Source organism: Gallus gallus, chromosome 1 (genome assembly GCF_016699485.2).
Source record: "Gallus gallus isolate bGalGal1 chromosome 1, bGalGal1.mat.broiler.GRCg7b, whole genome shotgun sequence".
NCBI classification, from domain to species: domain Eukaryota; kingdom Metazoa; phylum Chordata; class Aves; order Galliformes; family Phasianidae; genus Gallus; species Gallus gallus.
This window is the reverse complement of record NC_052532.1, coordinates 63,451,175-63,470,546: the sequence shown is the minus strand read 5'-3', so window position 1 is coordinate 63,470,546 and position 19,372 is coordinate 63,451,175. Positions and strand designations below refer to the sequence as shown.

The 19,372-nt window shown below is 42.7% G+C and overlaps 1 protein-coding gene across 12 annotated transcripts in view; it reads left to right on the top strand.

Moving 5' to 3' along the window:
• Positions 1–19,372, top strand: part of LMO3 (LIM domain only 3) — a 143,090-nt gene that overhangs the window by 84,476 nt on the left and 39,242 nt on the right. For 2 of the 12 annotated variants that reach the window (XM_040655734.2, XM_046905017.1), the window contains exon 2: positions 8,864–9,077. In XM_040655734.2, the coding sequence (XP_040511668.1) occupies positions 8,872–9,077 (206 nt within the window). In that variant the 5' untranslated portion in view covers positions 8,864–8,871. Of the gene's footprint in view, positions 628–1,026; positions 1,094–1,387; positions 1,835–2,223; positions 2,780–2,838; positions 3,060–3,309; positions 8,560–8,863; positions 9,078–19,372 lie in introns of those variants that run through there. The other 10 variants (XM_046905025.1, XM_040655720.2, XM_040655716.2 and 7 more) reach the window with 10 other exon arrangements.

Genomic DNA, 19,372 nt, shown 5'->3' with positions numbered 1-19,372 from the left:
ACAGCGTGCTCGTTCCGGGAACCTTAATATACACATATATGTATGTATATATATATATGTAAAAATGTAGAGGAACTTAGTTTGAGATGGGGAGAGGGGGTAACCTGTCCTGAAGAGATGCATTTCTGAGGTTGCTTTGATTTTTAGTAAAAATACCGGATTACGTGAGGGAGGGGTGCAGATGGCAGAGGACTTCAATGCTTTTAAATCTTTCTTGGGTCTTGAAAGACTTCTATAATATGAATGTCATTCAAATTTAGGGTATATTGTAAGCTGACATCTTTCAAAGCTTTGTGGAAATCTAGCGTGGTGCTTCTAATAGCAGACAACAGATATTCACTTTGAAGTCTGAAAACTGTGTTCACAAATTCTTAATCTGGTCTTTCTCCAACTGCAGATGGCTCTGAGAGGAAGATGCTTTGGATTTTTTTTAACTTTATTTACAGTAGGCTAGGCTCAACATCTTTATTATAAAACATGAAGAAACAATCATCTGCGAGCGTGACTCAATATCAAAGCACGCCGTATCTCTTCTGTGTTTGCACGTCTGTCTGTCTGTCTCTTGGTCAAAGCTCTTCAACACCTACAGCGCATCCGCCTCTATTATTTTTCCCCCTCCACCGCTAGGTAAAGAACAAGGCTCTGTCCTCAGCTTTTGGGGTGAGGATCCCGCAGGGGGAAAACAGCTTGCCTGCCTTCAGCTCAGAAAGTGTGGGCAGGGAGGTGGCATGGGTGAGCGATGCCCAGCACGTGGCCGGGCCGGGGGCAATGGGAGTGGGGAGCCCACGGGGAGCAGCAAACTTTGACGCGGGAGTTTGCGCTCCTCTCTGAGCAGCCCACATCCAGCACTACGAGAGGATGCGTTTTCACCTTCAGGGTTTTTTTTTTTTTTTCCTCATTACTCATTAATAGAGAGAGATACGTATCTTGCCTTTTTTTTATTTTTTATTTTTTTTCCTTCTGCGTAGGCAACTTATTGTTTTGTTTAGGCAAAGTATTTGGGGCGGAGTGATGCGGGGGCACGCTCCCTGCTTCCCCGGCTCTGTTTCTGGAGCGCTCCCTGGGAAGGTGATCCTGAGCCGCTTCGGTAGAGGTCACTTGTGTGTGTGCGTGTGTGTGTGTGTCCCTGGTGTTTGTGTCTAGCATATGCATGTGGTTTTGCTGACTGCACTTGCAGGCTTGTAAATTTTCACCATGGGAAATTACCAACAAAGCCCAATCTGTCTCCTGGCTGCTTTGCACTTTCTGAGGGCGGCTGTACTTGAGCGAGCTGCAGAACGAGAGAGAAAGAGAGAGGGAGAGAAAGGGGGAGCAGGGAGGGGGGAGAGAGGAAGGGTGGGTGGGTGGAGGGGGAGAGAGGTAAATAGCCTTAAATCGGAAGGGAGCTGCTTCTCTGTGGTCTTCCACAAGAGCTGCCTGGGCTCTGCTGGCTCAGTAATAACTGAGTGACCTTTTCTTTTGCTGTATTATGTCTGGCTGGTAAGGGATTGCATTTTGCAGCTGATAAAGCCCTGACTTCATTCAACTCGGCTCCTCACACGCTGCTTTAGGTAAGTTGTCTTCAGCCAGGACGGAGACAGACAGCCTTGGACTGCAAGATACTAAAAGGAGGACACCTGTAGCTCGGATGCGGTCAACACAATTACTTGGCGGATCCTTGAGGACCTCATTATTTTAAACTTAAAGAATAGCGATCTCCCTCCCCATCTCTCCCACCCCCCCTTTATTTTTTTTCCCCAAACAATGCTTCTTTTTGACCTTTCCCAAGGAGAAGAGCTACAAAGCAGCCACTGTGCTTATTGAACTGCCTCCCCTCTATCGCTTAATTGAGAAGGTAAGTGAGGCAACTGTGTACATAAGCTTTGGGTCATTTGTGTATGTGTGTCTGCATCACTCTCTCCCTCTCTCTCTCTCTCTCTCCCTCTCTCTCTCTCTCTCTCTGAGTCATAAGCTGGGGCTGCAATCCATACACACATCCCTGCACTGCAACTTTCGCTCGAGCTGCAGCTCTGCTGAGACTGTTTTGTTTAAATCATGTGAGGCTTCATTATTTTTATGATGAGACATGAAATACATGCAAGCGGAGGATGCTGAGCGAAACCCATCTAACTGGATGTCTCGAGAAATAGCAGTCAAAGTTAACAATGAATTGCAGCAGTCCCCCCCACCTCTCCCCCCCTCCGCCTCCGTTATTATTGTTATTATTATTCTTGCTTCTTCCAGAGCCGCTCGAAACGTGCTCTCAATTACCAAGGGAGTAGCTTAATTTCCCACTCCCCGGCTCTAATCCGCCAGCCTCCCCGTACAGCAGTTTCATTTGCAGCCGGCTCGGCGCAGGGTTAACCCTTTGGGCAGCGCGGCGGCGGCAGCGGCCCGGAGGCGGCGGGGGAGCGCCGGGCAGCCCCCACCGGCCGCGGGTTACCCGGCAGGAGCCAGCGCTCCGCGTGGGAGCCTTTCGGGGGGCGCTTTTCGGCTTCCTCTTTTCCCTCTTCGCTCCCGGCGCGGCGTGTGACAGCGTGACAGCTCCGTCGGTTCCGACAAAGCCGCCCACCGGCGCAGCGCCGGGACCCGGCTCCGAGGGGTGCCCGGGGGACAGCGTGCGGCCGTGCCCCGCCGCCCTCCCCCCGCCCCGCGCCGGGGGAGCGAACGCTCGCTGCTCGGGCCGGGCCTCGGCGCTTCCGTCAGGAGGAGCTCCGCGGGCGCCCGTACAGCGACTCATGCAGAAAAAGGAGAAAAGTTTTGGTAAGGCTGCCGGTGCGCTGGCTCAGTTCGCAGGAAGGTAGGGCCGGGGCGGGGAGCGGGGCGAGCGCGGTTCCCTCTGCTCTTCTCTCCCGTCAGCGTTCGCGTGTGCAGCGAGGAGACCCCCGTGCCCCCGGCTAGAGAGCCGCGCAGGACCGCCGGTGACAGCGGTGAAGCCGGCCAGGTGCAGCCAACCTCGCTGCGCGCATCCCCACGCCTCCCTCTGTCCCCACCGCCCCATCCCTGCTGATGCTTGGGAAAAGGAATTAGCACAAAAGGCTCGAGCGTCCGGCTCCGAAAGGGAGTCTTTGTTGTAGAGTGTATGTTTCTTATTTATTTTTTTATTTTGCATGTGAGCTGCATCAAAATTGAACTCAGTCTTGCAAATCTCTTGTTGGCCTTTGCCAAGCACTAGCACTTTGCTGCCATGGTAACTGTAATTAAACTGATAAGAGTGGAAAAATGTCAGTATCTCTGAGCCTTGCAGCTGCATTGGAGAAAAAGGGAATCAAATTGGTTCCCAGCACCACTGCTCTAAAAAAGGAGGGAGGGAGTCGGGGGGGGGGAGCTGGGGGGGACACGACAGGGGTAGGAACATAGCTAAGCAGCTCCGTCCCTGAGATCTGGGTACATCTATTTGCTGTGATGTCCCTTAGGGGGCTACAGCCTGCAGGGATGCTCTGGGCCAGTGAACAGAGAGAAACAAGCTTTTAGGCCCAATCTCGCTTTCAAAAAGAGAAGGGGAGAGAAGAGGAGAAATCTTTTGTTTGGTGTCTCTTGGCAATCGACTAGCCGTGTTGGCCAAATTCTTTTAATCTGTATCACTGCTCACAGCTGTGGGACTGCATTCCCATTTTTAGTTTTTACCTAACCTCCTCTTCCTCCCCTCCTCCCCCCCCCCCAATCTCAAGCCACCTCCTTTATTAAAAATAATATATATATGTGTATATATAAAATTGTATTCCTCTTTAGAAGAAGGGGCAGGAGGTGAAGTTTAGTTATATACCATGGAAAATTGACTCCAAAGTATGCAGAAGTGTCTGTATTCAGAGTACTAAAAAAAAAAAAAAACCCTTACTTTTATTATTATTATTTTTTTAAAAACCTGGGTGTTATGGAGTTGCGGTTACTTTGTTGTGTTAACTACAGAAGCTGAGACTGTGCGGATGAATGGCACAGAACAAGAGAGCATAATGGAGGCAATCAACCGTTAGGCTGGTTCACAATGCAATCCAGGCAATTAAAAGCTCACCAGAGTTTAAATGAAATGGTTCTACTTATTTCTGTGCACCACGCTGCACAGGCTATTATTTATGTCTCTTTTTTTAATTATGATTTCCCTTAAACTGTCAAATAACTCAGAATAGCGGGGTCTCGGAGGCGATAAGAATTTTCCACGGAACAATTTGCATGCCAATCTAAAACTAGTTACCACTCTCGATGCGCTGCATGCAAGCTCTGAAATGTTTCTTCCCTTCTGAAACCTTAACTTTCTTTCTTTTCTTTTTCTTTTTTTCTTTTTTTAAGTCTGTGCGTATTGTCCTGAATAATTGGAGCACTGAGTGCTTATAGGATAGAGCTGCAAAGTGGGAGAGCCTCTGAAAAGCACTCTCTCTTTTATTTTTTATCTTCTGCTGGATCTCCAGCTCTCTTGCTGACTGCACATTGTCTGTCAGTATTCTGTCTTCTAAAGACCACTGCCCTGATATGTAATTTGCCCCAAACTGATTTTTATTTTTTTCTTATTTTGAAGTAGAGCAAGTTTTCCCTCTCTTGCTGTGCATCCCCCTGTCCTTGGTTTAACTGTGTGTGCTGCAGTGAAGGAGGAGTGAGTGGGCTCTAAAAGTTTGTGAGTGCTGTGGTGTGAGAGAGCATCCAGTGCTGCCCCCGAACATCCCCTGTGCCATGAACCACAGCTGTCCTTGCGGCCTCTTGGTTCCTGCAGGGACCGGTCCTGCGCACAGATGCTGCTAGCAGAGCTCGTTCTGTCAGAGCTCTACACCCTGGTTCCGGAAAAGGTGATCTGAGTGACATGAGTTCACGTCTCTGCCTTCCGTCAGGAGTCTGACTTAGCCTTTTCCAGCGATCCTTCCTCTTTATCCTGGAATTCATAGCTGCAGATCCCTTGTCAGTGTTTCCTTGCGCATTAACAACCACTGCCAGGGACAGGAGTCACTTGTATCCAACTTATCTGGAGAGACAGGGAGGGATGGTGGAGCTTACAGGCTGGGTTAGGAAGTTCTCTCATCAGGAATGTGGATTGCCGTTAGAAGTCTTATTCCTGACTGCTGCAGTTCGTGTGCGGTGTCCTGGGGTTTGGCGAGGGGGAAGGAGAGAGGGATGGTGAGCAGGATGGGGAAAGTGAATTGGGCTGAAATAGAAGGGGTTCGCCTGGCAGCGACAGGCACTGAAATGTCTCTGTACTGAGTGCAGATCTGCTCCGGGATGCAGATCATGGACAGAAGTTTACCAAACTAAAGGGAAAACCGGGTTCAGTTTTTGCAGCCTGGGTGTAGCACTTTGGAGCCGTCCGTGTTTGCTCTGCCTTCTGAGGGAGGGGGCAGCAGGGTGGCCAGTCAGCACGCTGTGCTCCCGGCATCATCTCAGGGTGCCCTGGGTGCGGTCAGCCTCAGAGCTCCTGTCTGCACCTGGGGATAGCCAGCTGTGGGGCTGCAGCCTGTGGGAGCTGCAGGTACGCTGACTGCTGCTCTGGGCAGCTGAAAGCACACACACGCTATGTGGGAAGTGTCACTGTACTGGAGATCTGATGGGAGCATTAAAGGGAGGAGAGATGGTCTGGGAGGTGATCTGCATTAGGCTGGGTTATGCCATACAGGAGAAGTAATCAAGTATTCCGTTCTTGGAATTAAGTGATTTAATCCAGGTCTGTGAATAAAAGGGCATGTGCAGAGAATTCGGAGCTGCGTAAAGCACTTCTTGGGGCACTGCTTGTGTTTTGTTTTGATTATTCTATGTCTCCAAAAAAAAAAAAAAAAAACCTTTTTTTTTTTTAATATAATGAAGCAGTAGTTTAATTTTAACTTTCATTAAAATAGAAGCAGCTTCGTTGTAAGTAAAGTGTGAAAAACATCAGGTCTGTCTAAAAGGAAAAGCATTCCTTCCCTCCTATAGCTGCTGCATACTGAATCCTTAATCTGGACATGCTGCCAGCAGGATGTCAGGGCCACCTTCTCCTCACCTCGAGCTCAGAAGCGTGGGGCTGTTAGCAGTGCCTCCGAGTGGTGCCTGCCCCTTTCCACTTCTCTCTGTAAGGAGGGTTTGGGCTAACCAGCGTGACAGCGCTCCGTCTGCTTTCCGAACGTAACAAGAGCCTCAAAACAGTGCCAGACTGTGTGCCACACAGCGCGTGCTGGGCTTGTATTTGTAACACAATAATCTGGTGTTTGCAGCGTATTCCTTAAGAATTACCGTGCTTGATTGCTGCAGTAAGCTTAGATGCTGGCTCATTGCTGTTGCATCTCGTTCCCCTTGTGGAGCGCAGGGCAGCCCATCAGCTGGGATCAGGGACGCAGCGCTCCTTATCAGCCAACAAAATTTCTACATTACGATTTTTTTTCTTTAAAGCCCTTAACTGCGTTAGCCGCTAGTTTATCCTGGCTTCCCTCAAGCTAAAGATTAAAGTCCCAGAGCAGCCCTTCTCGCTTCTGAACTTTGTCACTGAGTTCCACGAAGTTGATGCCAACTGCGGTCTGTTTTGTGTGCCTGTCCTCCGCTTGGTGGTAGAGGGGCTCAGGGGTAAGCGTGCCATGGGCTCTGAGGGGGTATTTATGTATATGCAACTTCACAGATTAAGCCTTTTCACCAAGCAAATATATCGGCGATCCTACAAGACTGCCCTGTACCATTGGTCTGGTACAGGCGCTTTACAAAAGTCTCTGCTGTTTTCGGTGTTCTTAGTCGTTTGCTTGTAGCTGTGTTACCTTGCTGCTTCACGCCTGCACCCTGGGCTTAGGGGAGCCCTCTGGCAGCTGCATATGCTGTGGCGCTTGCTCAGGACGAGCGCTGTGTGTTCTTTCCCAGCCCTGCCCAGCCGCAGAGCCCGTGCAGGTCGCAGGTTCTCATCCTCCCACTTGGGAATGAGAAACAGACCTTATGAGTTGCCGAGTGGTATAGGAGCTGCGAGAAGAGCATTGATTGGAAGGTAATGGGAAGGCAGCAATGCCAATTTGATACTTATGGATAGAGAAATAAAGACCTTGGATTATCTTATTAGGAGCTATAGATGCTCGGCAGCAGTATTGCCACGGTACTTTGGGGTGCTCACTAGGAGAACTGTCTCTGTAATCAAACAGCTAATTTAACAGACAAATATATTCGTCCAAAATGCATGGTAGAATGTGTTGCAAAGCTAAGAGTGGGGATGTTATATGTTATTTGTTGACCAGCTTCACAGGTGAAAGTTGTGAGTTCAGCTTGATAAACCCTGCACAGTCACATAGCTGGCTCTACGCTTGCTGCGGTCCACGTACATTCAATGCGTTTCACGTACACGTATGGATCCCTGGGATGCCTCAGCTTGCACAGCATTTAGCCTCTTGTCTTCACAGTGCTGATATTCATAAAGGCACGCTGTACCATCACTTCAAAGATTACACTCATTTTCATGTTTTCCTTATGAGACCTTTAAAAATAAGTAAAATAAAACAGCAGCCAGTGCGTGTTCTCTCTACCTGAGACTGCCTTTCTGAGGTAGTGTGCTGCGGCACCAACGGAGATGCGCTGATAGAAGCTGGGGCTGCAAAGCTTTCCTAAGAGCAGTAGTGTAGTGTTCTTGATGAGGAGCTCTTGAATTTGCTGTTCTTTGTTACAAGACTATTTGACCTTTCCCAGTCGCTGCGTTAAGAACGGGGTGCCGTGCCCTGAACTTGGGAGAAGGATTCTCCTGTCGGCAAAAGCGTTTATTTTCATCTTACAAAATTCTCGTCGTGATGCTCAGATGCACTCTAATGAATAGCAATTTTTTTTTTCGGTTGTATCTCTGATTGGCTTAAAACAGTGAGATAACCTAGTAATCGAACTGCGTGTCTGTTTGCTTTCCTCTCTGATGCCTGTTTGATGTACAGCAAAGCGTCCACAAGGCTATGATTTTGCTTCTTCTAAGAAATGACTTTCAGAGGATCAGTGTGAGTGTAATCGGCTGGCAGTTTGTGAGACCAGCCAAGAGAGACCAGTCTGTAAGCACTTTGGGGCAGTGACCTCCTCTCCCCATTTACAGCAAAACTGAGGGCCATCGATTTCTTTTGTATGGATCTCTGGAAGGCAGCTGCAGTGCTCCACATGCCATCGCTCAACTGTATTCCACTTTTGCCCATTCTGTCCCTTAAACAGCGGTTCAAGGGCTTGAATTGTTATTTAAATACTCTCCGATATTGCGTTCAAAGGTATATATAATTAATGGGCACCACTGGACTCCTTTTCCCAAACTATCTATTGGATAAAATTGAGATTAGAGAGTAGGGCAGAGATTTATTATTATTATTATTGTTATTATTATTATTATTTTCTGTGACAAACTGGCAACAGTCTGACCTTGTGCAGCTTATTTAAGGTCAGAGTTTTCAGCAGGTCCTTAGACTGAAGGATGCAATGAGAGATGCTGGTACTGAAGTCTCTGTACATCTGATTGCTTCATTCTTGTGCCTAAGAATGAAAATCTTAAAAAACAAAACAACCCCTGCTGCAAAAATATCTGGGCAAAACCTCCCTGTACCTCTGGCCCCGTACCTTTGATAGCTTCAGTCTTTCCATCTCTAGAATCTGGAGTGCTCATATGCTAAACATTGAGTATGCTGGGCAAAAGTGAGTGACTCTTCAACAGGACTGTTTTAATTTTCCATTTTAATTTTTCAATCGTATTCCTTTTCAGCAGAGAGACCGGATAAATGAGGTGGAACTCAGACCAGTGGAAGTTTCTGCTCTCAAGTTTATTTAATATTGTTTTCAGCTTGCTGTGGACTCGCCAGATTATGTCATCCTTTCTCTGCCTTTGCCTTTATAATGAACTGGGTGTGTGTGGGAGGGGAGAGGTGGAGGAAGAGAAGACTGTGAGGCTCATTCTGGAGAGTGTCTGTTTTCACCCTTCTCTCCTCTTGCTGTGTTTCAGGTATACAAATGCTCTCAGTCCAGCCAGACACCAAGCCGAAAGGTTGTGCTGGCTGCAACCGTAAGATTAAAGACCGATATCTTCTAAAGGCCCTGGACAAATATTGGCATGAAGACTGCTTGAAATGTGCCTGCTGTGACTGCCGCCTGGGGGAGGTGGGCTCCACTCTGTACACCAAAGCCAACCTTATCCTTTGTCGCAGAGACTACCTGAGGTAGGTTGCGCCTGTGTCGTGTTCCCTGAGAAATGCGGTCAGTGTAGGTAGTGGTGCATATACAGTGCTTGGGGGCTGCGGGACAAAGCGTTTGCAGAGCGTGAGGCAACCAGCTGCAGCAGAGAGGTGAAGCTAAATTCAAAGGTAGTATCGCATGCTCGTGAGTTTTGTGATGCTTATATAGCGGGGTGCTGTGCTGGGAGGGAGGTGAGAACAGAATAACCCGCTGGCCCAGTGCAGTGCTCCTGGAGAGCTGATTCTCCTAAAAGCAACGCAATGTTCAGCTTGAAAGAGCAGGGCCGCCTGAGTGGCCTGCAGCTGCTCAAGTGTGGGTTGGAATGCCATGAGTGCTCGCTCCATTTGGCTGTGCATATCCTCTTCTGCCCTTTGAGTTCACCAGAGGGACTGTGGTGGTGGTCGGATCTTTAAGGAACGTTGCCATTTATCTGCTAGAAGCTGCACTGAGACAATCCACTCACCTTCCCTGTGCTAAATAACCCCATGGCCAATGGGCTCCAACCAGCCCACTGACCTGTGTGGGACCTGGGTGACCCAGCACTGCTTCTCAGAGGTGGCAGACCATCCCCTGAGCGATGCTTTGTGGAGATGGCAAACCATCACCTGATTTTCTGCTTTCTTGTTTGCTTGTCAATCTTCTCAAAAACAATTGGGGTATATAAGTCGGCGCAGTACCAGACTAGAGCACGCATGTATAAATAGAGCTTCTTGCAGAAGCTGAGTTTAATCAAGAAGTTTGGTCTCTCTGGGCTGTCAGTAGTAAATAGAGAGAGAGGGGCTCCTCTGGGGTGATTCAGAGCACCTGTTTCCTAGAGGAGCACCTTCTGCCATTCCCTGCAGAGGGGGCCTAGTGAGACTGGCTGCCCGAGGCAGGTGTGAACTTCTGGGAATATTTCCCCTGCTCCTGTGGCAAAGTCGTTTTCTTTTAAAGGGACATTCAAGTCTGTAATACACTGGGGAAAAATTAAAATTCTCTTTACATGTTTTAACTTAAAAGTTCAGTGTAGGCACAGGTAGCAAATAGGAAGTTTCCAGGGTGTATGGCATGAGTAGGTTGGTACAGAAATCAGGATTGAAGTGTTAACAGCTCTTGGTACTCTGGCTCTCCACATTACAACCTGTTTTTTCTTTTTAGAGTAGAGCAAAATTGTTTGCAAGTGTCTTGGGCGTTTGCTGAGCCGGGGCTGCAAGGCAGCTTAGGGTTCTTCAGATGGGGCCTTGGATCTCTTAGTGGTAAAAGTGCTCTGCTACCCATTAAAGCTCCATGAGCTGAGCGCAAACGGAGTCTGCATCTTAAAGCCATCGTGTTAAAGCTGCCAAAAAAGTAGCTAACAAAACCTTACTTTTAAAAATGAAGAGGAAACTGTTTCATGCAAGGAACAGAAAGGGATCATTGTACAGAAACCTACGTTGCTTGTGATCTTAAATTGTGTGCGTAGAGAGAGTGGTATGAACAGCTTCTGGGCGAAAGTCAGTGCTGAGCCTAATATTTAAAACCTGTTTTAAGAGTCTTTCTACAAGTGCCTGCAGGAGTATGAAAACTCTACTGTGGCAATTTGATCCCCATGTTTACTGGTGGCTTTGAACTTAGTCTCCCAAAAACTCACGCAACAGATCAAGTGTTTTAAAATCAAAATCAAAAGTTATTGAGTAGTAGGGTTATGAACAAAACATTTCCACAGTACAGATGTGTGCACGCATCCCATTGCTCTCTGGTATTTAAAGGTCTATCAGGAGTAAATATTTAGCAATCAGATTGTTAAAATTCATAGTATGTAACTCAGAGGAAGGCAACTGCGATTTTTACACCATGATTTATCTGTCATGAACGCTTTCAAAACTGATTTTTTTTGTTATTTATTCATCTACAATATTTACTTTTGCACCAGTGAAACCAGCATACATGACACATCCTGTAATCAGTCTAAAGATGTTTTGGATTTTGTTTCTGGGTTTACCAAGTCTTTATGAAGTCTTAATGAAAGTTATAAGCCTTTTCGTAATGATTCTTGTGAATGCACAGATTTAAACTTGGTATTTACTCTAAACTTCATACTGATGCACTTAAAGGTAATTGCAGATAGTCATTTGCCTCGTTGCATCTTATAGGTTCACTGTATAACTAAGTATATAAAAGTGATCTTTTTGATGCTAATGTAGAAACTAGTTAAATGTTCTCTAGCTTTGTAGTCAAATAAGCTTTCATATTTAGCACCTCACTTGATATCAATTTAAAGAACAAATTACTTAGCAATAATGATCAGATTAGGGTTCGATTGCAGTTTCAAGCTAGCCTCTTTTTTTTTTTTTTTAACTATAAAGGGAGTGTTTGCTATGTACAAAACTGTTCCAGCTTCCTATTAATTTATGTGGTGCCCTCTAGAGGATATGTGGCTTGTATGATATTATAAAAAGTAAAATTGCTTATTAAATTGTCTCTCTGTGTTCGTTATGTATTTCAATAAGACAGCCATTCTACAAATACTACAAACAATAATGTAGCCAGTTTGTGTGCTTTGACATCCATGGTTAAATTCAGAAACTGTGTGATTGTCTTTGGTTATTTGCAAAAATGCTTCTAGTATCTCTCATTTAGAAATGCCTGCCAAACATATTAAAGATTCCCTCCACTCTAATGCATGCTCTTGTTTGGCCTTTGAGCCCGGAGATGCCTATTCTGAGCCTTTTATAAGTATTCTCTATCGCCAAAACTTCAAATCTTGCTTTGTTTTAGCTCTCCCTTTTGTTAAAATAAGTTGATTTTACTTTATTAAGACCTTACTCTCTAGGATAGAGGGGGTCATGGAGATGGAGGTAATGAGCTTGGAAGATGTTCTGGGTGTGAGAGGCTTTCCTCTGCAATCTGATTCAACTAAGTCACTCCAGTGATTTCAGAGGTGGCATGTGGCACCCAGGGTATTGGAGTGGTCACAGCAGGAATGAGCTCTGTTTTGTTAACGAAGATGAGAACTGACTTGAGTAAAGAATGGGCTGAATGTTAGGAATAACATACGTGGTGAAAATGATATGCAGAGTATAATTCCCCTGCAGGCTTCTGTCTCCTGCTTATACACTCCTGGGTTAGAAAGTGAAGACTTAATTTAAGGAACTTAGGTTTATGCCAGTATTTCAAGTCCATTTACAGTAAGTGAAATATGCGAGAAGTTGGCTTTTTTTTTTTCTTTTTCCCTTTTCCTTTCCTCCGGAGCTGTGCAGTGACATCTTAATGTATCAACCTATCCTGCTCTGTCCTCTGTTCTGACTGGCAGCATGTCCATTTACAAGCAAAATATTCCCTTTGAAATCTGTCATTACTGCCATTAATGACCAGTCGTTATGTTAACAGCCCCTGGGCTGTTAACATATCAAACTGGTTGTTAACTGGAAGGTTATTACTTATTTAAACCGCAGGTATGGGTTGTGTGAAATGTGCTTTGGTTATGCATTCTGAGCTAGTTCTGCTCAAAACAATGGGAAAAAAACAGCATAGCATTTGCCTTTGGGGTGCCAGGGGATTTGCTTTCTGTTCCATCTGCTCATTTGATTTCTGCATATTTGTGAGGTCCTCCTGCCCCTGGGCAGCCTCCTAATTTCAGGTGCAACCGTGTGCAGTCCCATCCTTTTAGCTTTGCGTGCAAATGGGCAGTCAGAGATACTTCCAGATGCACAGTAATGCAAGCTGCACATCTGAGATTAATATCTGGCCCCTAAAAGTGTAAAATGAAAGACCGACAATTACACGTAACTCAGTTGTATTAAATAATGAGCTTCCTCGGATGCAGTGAAAATATGAAAGTACAGCTGTGCTAAGCTAGTAGCAATGTAGGTCAATCACCCTTTTCACTTAGGTTTTTAACTACGCAAACCCTGCTGAGCGACCAATGACTACAAAGTGCTGTTTCATTCCTATTTAATTTTGGCAGCATTTTACTGAAGAGCAGGCATTCATGCAGCTAAATTATCTTCACCGTTTCTGGTTTTAACTCCAGCTCCATGACACTAAATGTTGGAGTGCATATCTCTTAGTAAACACAAAGAATATGCTTTCTGACTTTTTTTTTCTTTTTTTTTTTTTTCAAATCCATCACTTAACATGGAAATTGAATTAGAACTTTTATTTCTTTATGCATAATTTCCCTAGCCAGGCAAACAGGTCGTAAGAAAAGGATTAACAAAACGGTGTACTGGGGAGAATTTTTACCCTTAAGCACATCTAGAGCCTTTCCGGGGATGAGGGGCATGATGGCACAGAGGTGTGCCCCCCTCACTGCCCAAGCTTGGTAACCATTTGGCTTGTAAATGTACTGCAGGCTTTAGAAGTGCCACAGAATAGCTGTGAAGATGGGTTGACTGCTATCCCTGAAGAAAGGGACAAATCCTGTTTTTTCTTGTTTTCTCTCCTATTTGCCGATCTGAACGCTTGAGACAAACCTAAATTTTAGATTATATATTGGACAGGATCTTGTAAATAATGAGAAGTGACTACAGAAAGTAAAGTGCTCAACCACAAGCATCGTAAAGATGCTGCCTCTGTAAAATATTTAGTCTGTGAAAGGGTGCAAGCTGAAAAGAGTAGAGTTTAGGAAACAGCCTTTTCCTGTAAAACTGTTCTCACTCTAAAAGCAATTATTATTTAAATATATATATATATATATATATATAAAACGTAGTAGTACTTAGAAATTCAAGGAAGAGTTAAAAATGTCCTGTGGTCTAGTATTGTTTAGCAGTTCCTGTTTCTTTTATGTTGCAGAGAGCGCATGTTAAATATTGCAAACATACGAAGTATTGGCTCTCGTAAATGCTCTACATGGATATTTTCATGGATAGAAGGATGTAAGATGTTTTTAGACTGACACCTCAGTATGCTTCTTGCCCAGCTTAATAAAATAATGGTAAAATTGTAAGGATTTAAGCACTCTGAGCTTTCAGGAATATTGAGGTAATTACAAAAGTATGTCTTAAGAAAGCTCTACTTTCTATACTAAAACGATCCTTTATTTATTCATAAATACCCTGATGCAGTAAGTGTTAAAGTATTCAAGGGAGTACTAGTTTGGAGGAATAGGCCCTAAAATATTTTAATATATATATGGATTTTGTAGGTGTAATGGTCTCCTTGTTGAATTTTTGCTGTGTATGGGAGATTCATATTACGCTAAATTTACCTTAATTGTAGCATTTAGCATGTCTTTAAAAAAAGAAAAAGCACAATAACACTCTCTCTCCCTCTAATTGACAGCTGTTTTGAAATACTTAAAACACTGTACCAGTTCTTGAAGGGATAAGGGTATACAACAAGGGGACTAATGCACGTACACGCAGTTAATCCACTGCAATTGCAAGGAATAATGGGTTTGATTTAGTTACACTCTAGCTAGTTTAGCTCCTTATTTTAGTTCATCTGTGATAGCTTTTAATAAGAAACATTCAATTAAGCTGTTAAAATTGGTGTTTAAGTCATGTTGAAAGGCTGTAAAATATGTGTACTCAAGTTTGACGCTCTTCAGTAGTTCCATGTGTTTGCTAGTATCTTCTGGTATTTTTCTTCAGAGCTGCCAAATTTTTAATAATTGTGTTATTTTTAGTGGCTTAAAATACACAGTTTAATTTCCAAGGATGTGAATGTTCCCTCTTATAAGGCTTCTTGAAAACCAGACACTTCTTGTGTGTTGTCAAAATACCTCATTAATCCCCTGGAAACGTTCAAAGAATTTCAGGAGACTTTTCAGATGAAAGTACATTGCATCTTAAAGCCTGTCCTATATCTCTTCATTATCATGCTGCAGTACAGCGTATTTTATGGAAAATTATTTTACTGTAAATATTTTGTCAATTCATAGTGGTTCAATAAAGCTTGTGATTTTGGGGCAGCCTTGGTAGGTCTGCAGCGTCAGGCGATGGGTTAATGTTCTTGTAAAAAATACTAAGCAGACCTATGGAATTCAGCAATTGCTTTTAAAATACACAGAACGTGCTCCATTTTTTCCTTCTTGAATTTTTCCTTCGAAGAGACTTTGTGACTAGAGCTCCTATGGAACATGTTTGAAATAATACCCCAATTAAAATGCTTTCCTTCAGGAGCGAATATTATCAACTATATTATGGCATGTGATTTGACATCCAAGGCTTAATTGCAAACTTTCTGCATTTTTTGGCAAGAAGCATACACAAAACAATGTGTCTCTGTACAATGTAGTAGAGCAATATTTAGCTGTTATTGCCTAACATAGAGATGTTATTAAGAGATTCTAAATTCTGTTCCATGCCTGTTCCTTACAAAATAAATAAATAAAATAATATTTTAAAAAATTGAAGTTTCCTTATTTTTATTTTGTCATTATTTTACCCAAAACTGAAAAAAAATAATCTATGTGATTTTAAAAAATAATAAAAAATAAAATCATTCTGAATTTCATCACATTAGACTTGCTGTACCATTCAAATGTTTTGGATATCATAATTAATATTCCTCCATAGTGTGAACTTCTGAATAATAGGTAACAAGCATAGTTCTTTTTCCTAAAAATAGAGTTGTGAGCAAATTGAAAATTGGAGAAACTTGTCAACTGGAAATAGAAATTTCATGTAAAACTTCGTAATAGATAATTGAGAATCAGCCTTGAAAATGTTCAATGCTATTATGCACTTTCAGCCCTCCTGACTTTCAGAATTGCTTTTTCTTTTCACTGAAGTTAAATATGTTCATGAAGAGTTTGGAGACCAAAATTCTCAGTATATAGTACTTAATTTCTAAATTAAATTGATCTTGACATTTAGTGTATTGAAGAACATAAATTTTGGATATACTTCACTAGATGTGTTGTGTTTTGGTTGCTAACTTCCCATTGGATATCATAGGATGATGGATGGCTTTTTAAATAAACTTCAATAGTAGACACAAGCTTAATTTTTTTTCTAGCCTAAATGTTCTTGAATTTATTAAATTTTTATTTTAATTTTTTACCTGAAGCATGAAGTCTACATTGACAAAAAAGGTTTGCATATTTTACACCCGTAGAATTCTAATACTGATGTTTTTGCACCCTCCTGAAGCTGCTGCGCCCATACTATAAATCAATTAGCCTTTGCACAATTGAGTCTCACTGTATATGTCCCATGTTTTTTAACATAGCTATTACGTATCAGTAGATAGGCATTTTAAAAGAGAGAGAGCTATTTAAGTCATCTCTATTTTTGGTATGTGTATGAGTCCATACAGCCATGCTTTCCTGAAAAAGGACAAATCAATGGGATAGTTGTATGTGATTAGGCCAAAGAAAAACCCAAACCCAACAGTAGTTTAATTAGAAATTAGTAAAGTTTGGATTTACAGAAACTGCTGGTTCGGCACTTTTTTAGTATGTAGACTAAACTGAACAAACCTTAAACATACACTGGATACATGTACCTGGCTCAAAAATTCACAAAAGTATTATCAGAACTTAGAATCATAGAATGGTTTGGGTTGGAAGGGACCTTTAAGATCACCTAGTTCCACCCCCCCCTTCTATAGACAAGGACACCTCCCAGCAAACCAGGTTTCTCAAAGCCCCATCAAGCCTGGCCGTGAATGATTCCAGGGAGGGGGTATCCACAACCACTCTGGGCAACCTGTTCCAGTGTCTCACCACTCTTGCAGTAAAGAATTTCTTCCTAATATCTAGTCTAAATCTACTTGACCATATACAAGTGGGAATATAAATTGTTTAAACAACAGGATAAATAGTTTTGCCAAATTTGATCATTAGCAAGCCGTGTATCAAAATGAAACCGTTTATGGTTAAAATACCTTACAAGCTCTCCAGGGTCATGTCCTCTCCTCATATCTGCTTGGTATTGTATTTACACATATATTTATGAAGAACTTTTAGAATTCTCCATCCTGCGCAATGCAGGTACCTGAATAGGAATCTAAGCATGGCTTTGTGTTCCCTGAAACTGTTTAAGACAGACTTTAAGTGCATGCTAACAATTAAAAATCTTGATGGCCCCATGGCAATTAGTGAAGTTAGTGGCAGTGTGCTGAAATGTCATGCTAGAGTGCGAGTGTATTCATAATTCAGTCCATGTTCCAGCTGTGAATCAGAACTACAGCTACTAGCTGCTGAAAAGTATTTAGCACCTAGTTTTCTAAGAGTACAATAGCCCCAATTATTAATAAAAAAATATTTTCATTCAAGATGAGAGTGAACTCTGTTTATCTCTTTTATCACAAAATGTAACACAACACAAGGGAACTCTCTGCGAGCAGAAAATCGCTACTTTTGTAAAATAGATTTTCAGATCTGGATTGATGTTCCATGGGAAATTCTCCTGCAGTTCTTGTGTTAAGTGGCATTCTGCAGAACTGTAATTTAAGCTTTTCATCTTTTCTTTGCAAAAAATGATAATGTCTTGTGTTGGCATGTAGTGGATGAAAGTGAGAATTGCGCAACGTGCAAAGATAAAATTATTTCTGGAGAGTAGAGCAGAGCAGATAAACCATTTTACTGCATATTTTCTGTGTTTTTGGAGAGATCAGTTATTGTACTCAAGTTATACATTTGGATACACTGAAAGTGATGATATATAGGAGTAATTAGCAACATCCTACATTATACCAGGTAGCAAATGCCATCTTGCTCTTGCATCGTTGTTTTCAGTAGTGCTTATTTGAGTTTGATTCTTTGGACTTCATATACAGGAGTTATCACTTTTCCTTCGATATTGACTAAAATGTAGAAAATGTTTCTGCATCAAACTTGATTTTTTATTTAGAGACATACTTTCAATCTGTAAATATCAGCATAGATAGAGCCTCGTGTGTCACTTAGCAAATGGATAATTATTAGATTGTAGCCCTGCACTGAACAGAATTGTTCAGCTCTCAGAGAAAACAATTACATTAATCTTATCCTATATTATTATACTATTTTTGTAGCTATCTTCAACAGATATCAACAACAGATATTACTTTGAGAAAACTTGATTCAAATACAGATTAAATAAATAACCTTCCTTGAAATTTCATGTGTTCTGACAAACAGATGAATGTAATTTCTAAAAATAGTTCAAATGATTGTTGAACTTGGCATTGTTTTTTAAATATGTTTTTGGGAAGGATTTCTAGGCAACGACAGCTTAAGCAAGTTGGCTGGTGGTAAAAAATTGCAATGATTGCAAATTACTGATTTAGGTTTCCTGTCACTATGACTGCTTCCACACAAATCTTATTTTTCTGTAGTGAGGACTGTTACTTCCGTAGCTGCTACTCTTTTCCAGAATTTGCATTGACGAAGTACATTTTTTTATTTTTAGAGTGTAGAAAACCAAAAAATTCATCTTCTCCTGAAGAAACACATAGCAATTTTCCACTTTCTAATTCATGTTAAATACGTTTTGCACAGAACTCAAAAGTTCTGGGATGTAAGATGTGGGTTTACAAAAACAAACAAACAACAAAAAAAAAACCCTCACAAAAAAGCAAGTTTTTGAAGAGTCTTTTGTAAGGGTCATGGCTCATGTGCCCACCTTACACAAAGTGTCAAGAAGGGTGAGGGCAGCCTCAATAAGGAGGTCTTCTGCACTAGCTTTTATTGGCTTCCTTATTTAATTTGTAATCTGATACATTTAAGAACACTTTATACTAAAATAAAATTAACCCTCATCTTACAAATGTATACTACATGCTTGAATGATGTACCCTGAATAATCCTATTGAAAGCTATGGGACCTATTAATTTAGAAACATGCCTCAGCAAAGCCAAATATTTTAAACTGGAATGGCACTGCCTGAAAAATCTATCTCCAGTTGCTGTGCCCTCCTTTTTAGTGTACTGCACGCTGTATACCGATTATCCCTAGCCACAGGATGACATTCCCTGGGTTCAGAAGTCTAGACCTGCAGTCTGGCTCCTAGCTGGGCACGTGTCTGCAGGCTGCAATGTCGACCACAACCACAACTTGTACTGTGCCAGTGTGTCTCTGGGATGTCGAAGTGCTGACATCCATAACAATCTCTCCCTGTCCCTCTCTGACTGAAAGGATGTAGATCTGTATGTTAATCCTACTCCATCGCCGCTCCCAAACTGAACTTCTGGCAGGTGATATAAGGGTCTGCCTTGAAGCTTGTATGACCTGTTGGCAGCTTTTGGACTCTGCCCTCTGCGACTTTTATGGGGAAGATAGCAAGCAGTAGGAGGTGGAACAAAACCGTATTTAAAAGCCCCAGGATTTTGTGTTGATGTTTGTGAATGTTGGGTTCTCAATTCATTTCCTCCTCATGCTCCGAAATT